Here is an 8,842-nt window from a genome sequence, read left to right as displayed (position 1 = left end):
TAACCCCTGGGTATTTGTGAGGGAGCTCCTATATGGCATTACCCCGCTGAAGCTCACCAAAGTTTAATATATTTCATAGTTCAAAGTTTTGTCAATTGTTTTGTTTATTGGTCAAATACTGGTTTCTACTGGTTTCTGAGGAGTTCTACTGGAATGAAAGAGCACAGAGTACAGAAGCAACAAAGCAGCATACTGCATTAAACCTGACCTTCACAGATAGGTTGAAGTTCATGTGGAGTGGAGGCTTCAGTAGTCTGTCTGCACTCTGTTTAGCTGTGCTATCTTACAATCAATATAGTAAATGTGAGGTAAAGTGTGTCGCCAATGTAACCGGTTAGAACTCGAAGTTGCGATGAGGTCTTAAAATGTATGGAAAGGGTCTTAAAAAAGGTCTTAAAAGGTATTACATTTGACATCAGGATTCCTGCATATACCCTGAATAAGAACAAGCAATAGAAACCTAAAACAAACAATAGTATCTAAATTAATATGACAATATACCAAAGTAACCCTTAAGGTTTCTTGAAACATTTCCACAGATGACATGTAATGCATGCTGGTGATGCAAGAGCAACGTGTGAAATATAAACAAACATATTGGATTAATATCATAAAACATAATTCCTGCTGTTGTTAAAAGTTTCCGTTTGAGGTTGCACTTGTTAAAAGGATTTGTTATTTTTAGATGCATTTCTAATTTAAAAATGAAATAGCAAAGCTTCCCTGTAAAGCAAGACAGCTAGAGCTTTCACCTCAGAGTAAAACGCCAGTTTGGTGCTCCAGATGGATCTTATTTTACTCTTGTATACATACTTTAATATTCAACGGGTTTATCGTAAATAGAGAATGGCTTTATTTGTGGATGCAAAGTCATCAGGGAAAATATAAATGCATCTCCTTAACATTCCAAAAGTAGCTAATGGTTTCTCTTGTTAACTTTACTCCTAAGACTTTGGCAGAATGTTTTATCGTTTTTTAAGATCTTGTCTTGAATTAGCCTGAGAGTGATGCAATATACAGCCCACACTTGCTTGATATGCTGTATCTCTCTTTGTCTCTTTTAAATGTTTCCTTTTATAGGAAAGAGCTCCACAACCTCATTATATGTTTATATTGAGGCCTATTCCCTTTATCTCTTGTTATACCAATGATCAGTGTTCCTGTGTAGGACAGCCTAAATCCTGCAGATATCACGTTTAGAACCAAAACTAGTCCCTCTGTATTGTTCATAAGACTGTCAGTTTTGTCAGTTTAGGGCAGTGGTCCCCAAACTAAGGCCCGCGGGCCGGGTACGGCCCACCTCCACATTTGGCCCGGCCCCCTGAACAATACCAGAGACGCATTATGATTTTTTTTTTTTTTTTTTATTATTTTTTTTTTTTTTTTTCAGTCTTGCCACGCAAATCCTAGACTAGCCCCTGTCAAAATGTTGTGACCTGCTCTATCGAAATCAGTCGCATTGACCCGAAGACACCTTTTGAGTTGTATACACTGTTGGAAAGAGGATATTCTTAGCTTTCTAATGATATCAAGATTGTTTTTGTACTTCAAATATTAAGCGAAATATGTCACATTATATAATGACTGTCACCGAGTCATCATTTTGAGAAAAAGGCCTTCAAAGTTGTCTCTTCTCTGGAATCCATCGATCTGATCGATCCGATTCATTATTAGCGGAGCAAATGATCAAAATACTACCGAGGGAAGATATTTTCGTTTGGAGGGGAAGCTCGCGAGTGTGTGTGTATACGTGTGCGTGTGAGTGTGTGTGCTTGTGTAATTTTGCGTTTGTGTGTATTGTGTTTGTTTCCCGGGGAAAACACTCACGAGAAACACCGGCTGTTGTTATGCCTGCCGTTCTCCGCTTGTAATTATGCCGAAGCTTCAAAGTTGTATTTATCATCTGAATTTGCCGAAACAAGTTTAATATTCTGAAAGCCAAGACTTTGTTTAATTGAAATCAGATGAAAACAAACTGTAACGGACCCTGCAGTGTTATCTATGATTACTATACTCTTACATTCATAATTTCAGCGGAGTGAGGGGGGGGGGGCGGCGCTGCGGAAGAGCAGATTGCGAGTGAGAAATAAATAGGAAATAAAAGTTTCATATTCTGAAAGCCAAGACTTTGTTTGTTTAAAATCAAACAAAACACCCGAACCCCGAAAAAATAGTTTTTTTTACGTAAATCCACGTTTATTTTGAGAGATTCTGCTCTGACAACTAAGCTAAACTTTTACCTGTTAAGATTGTGCACAGCACAACAGAAAGTTACAGTAATTTTCAATGGACTTTTTTCTGTGAAGAACCCAGAGAGGGTTATTTGGTTATTATTTATTTCATAAATAGTGTTATTTATTTCATTAATAGTGTTATTATTTATTTCCTGACTTTTTTTCTGTGAAGATCCCGGAAAGGGTTATTAATATTTGGTTATGTGTGGCTTTCTAGAAAACAATAAATGTTTACGTTTAGACACCCATGCGATCGTCACACTTTTTCTGTTACAAACTGACCCGGCCCCCATCAGAGAAGGGAAAAGTGATGTGGCCCTCACAGGAAAAAGTTTGGGGACCCCTGGTTTAGGGGCTTTAGTATATAACTCTTAAAGGTCCCATGTCATGGCCATTTCTACTGATCATAATTCCATTGTTGAGGTCTACTATAATAGATGTACATTGTGCAATTTTCCAAACTCACATTGGTTTCTCATACAGCATCTCTGTATAGTATGTGTATTCACTCTGTCCTAAACGGCTTGTTGGAGCTCCTGCCCCCCCCTTAGGCTAAATCATGAATCATATGTAAAATATCTTTAATTTGTGGTAGTAAAGTTACATGAGTGTAATTATGAACTGTAACTATCCAGGAAGAAAAGAGAAATCTCCAACGAGGCGTTCTGGGGCAGCATAGACAGGTCTTTTCTGTGTTGGAGTTTTACTCGCTACAGGGTGTACTTTGAGGGTTGGTGACTTTGCAGACCGTTTACATGCAGAACAACCTTCATAACACACAAGGGGATGGGTAATAACTGGAAAAGCATGACATGAGACCTTTTAAGATGTCAACCAAAGCCTAAACATCAGCATTGTCATTAAATGAGGAAAACTGAGATTTTGTGAATCTGGTTAAACAATAATGGATTGTACTACTGATGTTGCTTATGTTTGAATATGCAAATTATTATAAATGATAATGTTTATTCTTAGGATTTTACCCAGCGTTCCTCTGCAAGTTAACTTTTTTGTTTTCATTATTTCCTTGATGGAATGGATTTATACGCACCTGTATGGTGTCTGTTCGGAAGGTGGTCGAATTGGGATATAGTTACCGAAAGAGTAGCAGGGATGGTAAAGATTGGGTTTAAAGAAAGCTAAACTACACAACACCACCTTAAGTTAGACAAGTCATCTTTTCTAGATGTAGGGATGTATACAAACAGTTTAGACATCTGTAACAATTACAAAGCAAGCACACTCGTATCATTTTTTTGCATGCATTTTGTCTGACGCATATGTACGTCAATACATTATTTTAAGCATGATTTCCTTTTAGATTATTATTAAATGCGATCCATGAACTAAGAACGATAAACATGCTTAACTTTGAAATTCACAATTATTAAAATGTATCTATATTATGACGTGATTTTTTTTAATTAATAACCACTGTTCTTTTTTATCACCAGGAAAGTGTTAACAGCCCTGGGACTGTGGGAAAACACATGGCTTTGAAGTGCTTTACACTCAATGATCTACTACTGATCCTGAATACCTTCAAACAAAGGAGCCATGTAGAAAGGTGTCTGATGGAAAAGTAACCTGTCCTTGGTGAGCCCGTTTCCTGAGCGAACGAACCACAGCACTGTGTTTAAGGAGTGGAGGTGACCATGATCTCCATGGCTTTCCGCTCGCTCGTTCTGGTGACTTTCATCATTCTGACCGTCGGTGGGAACATGCTGGTGTGTTTGGCTGTGGGACTCAGCCGTCGACTGTGGCGCATCGCTAACTGCTTCGTTGTGTCCCTGGCGGTGACGGATCTGATGCTAGGCCTGCTGGTGTTGCCCTTTTCTGCCAGCGTGGAGCTGCGCAGCGGGAAATGGCCCCTCGGAGGAGCTCTGTGTAACATCTACATCTCTCTGGATGTGCTGCTCTGTGCATCCTCAATCCTCACCCTGATGGCCATCAGTGTGGACCGATACTTAGCCATTACAGCTCCCCTTAGCTACTCCCGGAGAGTTACCCGTCTGAGGGTGACACTGGCCTTGATCACCATCTGGGCTTTGTCACTAGCAGTGTCCTTTGTGTCCATCCACCTGGGCTGGAACACAGCAGACTATAGAGTGCAGCACTCGGACTGGGGCATGGGGGAGGACAAAGAGGGATACTACTGCCAGTTTGAATGGAATAACAACTACGTTCTCATTTATACCTTTGGCACATTTTACCTGCCTCTGCTGCTTATGTGCGGAATGTATCTTTGCATATTCAGAGTGGCACGAGAACAGGTCAGTGTTTTGTTTTTTATTCTGTAAAACATGCACAGGCGCAATGTGAAAGGTCACTTTTTGTATCCGTCTAAGGAAATCGATACAAAATATGATTTTCTTTTAGTGAATGTCATTTTAGTGGAAAGGACATATAAAAGAATAGCATTCAGTCACATTCACTTGTTGATGATGGAACTTCTTTCATTTTCTGTGTCTCTAACCTTTGCTTTACGGCTCTTTTCAGGTGAAGCGAATTCGTGCTGCCACTCCGTCGTTTGCACGCTCCGCATCAAATGCAGCCATAGCTCGGGAGCACAAAGCTACAGTGACATTGGTAGCTGTTCTGGGGGGTTTTGTCATCTGCTGGTTCCCCTACTTCACCTTATTCACCTGCATGGGCATAAAGGAAAATACAAACCCCCCTAATACTCTTAACTCTGTGGTCCTGTGGCTGGGCTATTTTAACTCGGCTCTTAACCCAATCCTGTATCCAGCCTTCAACAGGGATTTCCGCAAGGCCTACGCAGAGCTGCTTCGCTGCAGAGGGTCGTTTCGCAGAAAACTGCAGCTCACTCATGTGTCAATTCATAAACGATTGACCTTTACTAACGAACAAATGGTCTCCCAACAGTCTGAGAAACATAAAAACATGGATAATAATGGAACTGATGCAAAGACGGTCACTCCACAGGAGATAAATGGTATCCCGAGTGAGCCAAGCTGAATTGCCATGGACCTGTTGTTGTTCTGCTGGACAGTAAACCTGCAGCAACATGTTGTAAATGAACATGCTAACTATCACTTAGATGTTACGCATTGTGCCAAAGATAATGTGTACAACTGAAAACACAACATTCAAGATATCAGCACAGCATTTGTTAATGTACCGGGTATTGATAACACTTTCTTTGGCACCAATGTGGATAATGCATTATGAAAATACAAAAACAGGGTCTTAATCTGATTATGGCACCTTATTACACATTGTTTTAATCATTTCCAATGATAAATGCAATGGCAGTTTAGAGTTAGAATCGCAATGCAGTGCATTACATCAGATTTATAATGTATTATAAGACAATCATAATATATTAAAACTAAAGGAAATCTTAAACACAATCAGTCAGCGTGTGACAATGAAGGTTAATGCTTTAAGCATTACATAATAAGTATTACTAAAATATGCTTAGCAATTTGTTGTGATTACTATAATGCATCATTAATAAATACGTATACAGTGCTATGAGCATATTTTGATGCATTACAATAATAATAGCAATATAATACATTTCATTTATAGTGTGCTTTTCAAGATACTCAAAGACACTTTTACGGGCTAAACATATTGAGTATGTTTATAATGCATTATAGAAATGGGCACCATAGAAAGTGTTACCAAAGTATTATAATGTACAGTACTGAATTGTCTGTTTATAAGACAGGTGTAAAAAGCAAAGAAAAATGTAATTTAAAATAAAGGGCAGACAGACGGCAGAGTGGAATAAATAGATGACTCAGTAAGTTTCCCAGTGATTTTCCTGGAGACACAGATGGTTACACAGATGGTTACAAAGTGTTTATTTTCTCTCCCCTCAGCCCTGCCAATTAAAGTGAATAAGTGACCAGCAAGTTGATTTTTTATGTGCAAAAATGTGTATATGTTTGACTTGACCTCGGCACGGTGACCTCTATGACTTCCTGTATGTTTTTACAGATTAATTGCAACTGGACAGAACAGATGCTCCCAACAAGTCACGCTTGGACGGACACTATATCATTTTTGATTAAATACAATAAAATCTACATCCATGAAAAGATTGCTTGGATATGTACTTTATATCCTTTTGGGGATTATTCTCATGTAAAGACAGCAAAGGTTAAAATAATGTGACAATACAACGCAACACTTTTTTTTTTATTGCATAAAATGTATATAAGACATCTTGTTTGTTTTTTTGTATGAAGCTAAGTACAACTGAATGCAAAATATCGCATTTCTAGGCGTGAATAAAATGTGCACTTAACTTTCATGTACTGAAAACAAAAGTAAAGAATTAAAGTTGTAAAATTAAAAGACTGAAAACCAAAAGAAAAACATGGAAGCAAACTCTCAATCACAAGGTAGCCATGCCCTAATGCACCTAACCTGCTTTATCGTTTATTTTACTCCCAATGCGATCAACATTTACAAAATGATATAATAATCATAATCATAATGTATTTAAGTGGACTTGAAACTAGTGATTATGATCATAAACTCATTAGGAATATGTTTAAAATGTAATAAAGTTAGAACAAGGGTCATTTTTGTCATAGACTTCTCGAGAATCTGCATTCTATTTGCAACCAGTGGAGTCACCCCCTGCTGGCTATTAAAACAATGTCAGTGGAAGTTTAGCGGTTGCTGTTTTGTTGAGTGGTATGAGATGAGGATAAGAACAGAAAATTAGGAATGTAAATGTAGTCTTCTTGACAAACTTTAACACAGAAAGATTGAAAAAAAGCACACTGATACATTTTTACGGCTTTTATTTCCTTTTAAAATGTAAATTGTAACTAAATATGTTTGTAATGCAAAGGCAGAATAGTACCTTTTTTATTTTTTTAAGTATATTTTTCCTAAAGATGTTATTTATCTTTCCAAACCCATCTCATCCAATTTTAACAAACCATTGATAAGACTTTCCCCATTGAAACCCACGTTTGCACATTGGCTATCAATGCTTTGTAGACACTGCTGTTTAATGCATTTTGATATTTGTTTTGGCTTAATTTAGTCCGTGTCATGATTGGAAAAAGAGTATGCAGATGGAAATGGTTTTCAAGAACTGCCAGCAACAAGGCGAGCATAGCGTGATTCAAGTTCAAGTTTAATGTGAGCCCTGGTGCTGTCGATGCTAGGTGAAGTAGGTTGATAGGTTGAAGCAGGGGAAAGGAAAATAAAATCAATTTGGGATGAATCAATGTCTTGCCTTAACCTTGCAGGAGGGGGGATGCTGCCAAGGAGGCGACATTAGATTGCACTTCACGACTGTAAGGATAGAAACTAGAAAGCGATCAAGGCGGCAGCTGCACAGTGACACATAAAGTGGAAGTCATTGAAATTATTGATTCTTATTTGGGTCAAGTGGCAGGAAGTAAACACCGAGAATGGAAGTGCAAGATCAGTTATATGTAGCATTCATATAGCTAAGGATGATAACATTGTAATACTGTCATGTCGTGTTTGCTACATCTCCTACACAGTATAGGTCTTTGAGAGTTTGATTGTTTGAGTTTGATTGTTGCATGTGTAAAAAGACATGTCTCTTCTATAAAACTATATCTATAAATCCACCAGAGGAAGCTCTATGACAGGGGTATTCAACTAAAATTCAACGAGGTGACGTCCAGTTAGAGAAAATCTCCCCATGCAAAGGTCCGGAACATCAAAATGGCTAATTTGCTTTATGAATTAGTGTGATATACTGTATATTGAAGTAGCCTGTAGCTTTATCAACGTCTGCATGTAATCAACAACTGACTGCCAATCAAATAAAGAAAGTACAATTCAAAAATAACAATATTTATTGTCAATTAACATTGAACTATACAGTAAATACTGTGGATATGTGTAATGTTCCTCTCGGGCTGCATTTAAAAATAAAATAGAGACAATAAATAAAATAGCTTTTGAAAATATGTGCATCTTAAAAGTGCTTTATTTTAGATACATAAAATAAAGTGTAGCAGCAGCTTGAGTTTCCCTTTTTCTTTGTTAACCGTTTTACATCATGACTTAACAGTTTCAGACGATTATAGAACAATATCAGTCTTTACACATCATAACAATTGAACAGTTTAAAGTGTATCTTTCTTTCCCTCTTATATTGCAGTCCCTCACTCACTTTTTTTTAATTCAGTGCGAGAATTGAGCTTGAGCTTGTCCTGCCAGGAGTTTAAATGAGGTGCTCATTGGTTAGCCTCGGTTAGCCTGCCCTGGAACGATATTTAGTTTTGACTGATCATATTGGGCTCTGAGACTGCTTATTTTTTGTGAACTCAGTTCTGACTTGAGAGGGAATGTTTAGTCAAACACTTTGTGTTTTGTCTCATAAGCCGCGTTCACACCGCGTACTTTGCAGTACTTAGTGCCCCAGGGCACTAGTACCAATCGCGTTCACACCGGAGTACTTTTCCCTGAGGGAAGATTGCGCAAATGAGCCGCTGACGTCACTTCGTCTTCTCCTGCTTTGGGTTTACTGGCAGGCCGCAAACAACTTCACGATGTATACTGCCGTCCGAAGTCCCCGGCCGGAAGTCCCCCGAGTAAATCGCCAGAACGCCGACACCTCCTCATCACTCCACCGCTCC

General features: G+C 38.4%; 1 protein-coding gene across 1 annotated transcript; it reads left to right on the top strand.

Moving 5' to 3' along the window:
- The first annotated feature begins 3,764 nt into the window (after window positions 1-3,764).
- hrh2b (histamine receptor H2b) lies at window positions 3,765-5,213 on the top strand. The gene is made up of 2 exons (XM_034226732.1): window positions 3,765-4,507; window positions 4,734-5,213. The coding sequence occupies exons 1-2, from the start codon at window positions 3,890-3,892 to the stop codon at window positions 5,211-5,213; spliced, it is 1,098 nt and encodes a 365-aa protein (XP_034082623.1). The 5' UTR covers window positions 3,765-3,889.
- The last annotated feature ends 3,629 nt before the right edge of the window (window positions 5,214-8,842 follow it).

The sequence above is a fragment of the Gymnodraco acuticeps genome, unplaced genomic scaffold (assembly GCF_902827175.1).
Source record: "Gymnodraco acuticeps unplaced genomic scaffold, fGymAcu1.1, whole genome shotgun sequence".
Classification (NCBI taxonomy): domain Eukaryota; kingdom Metazoa; phylum Chordata; class Actinopteri; order Perciformes; family Bathydraconidae; genus Gymnodraco; species Gymnodraco acuticeps.
Note: the sequence above shows the minus strand (reverse complement) of the source record. Positions and strands in the feature narration are given on the sequence as shown.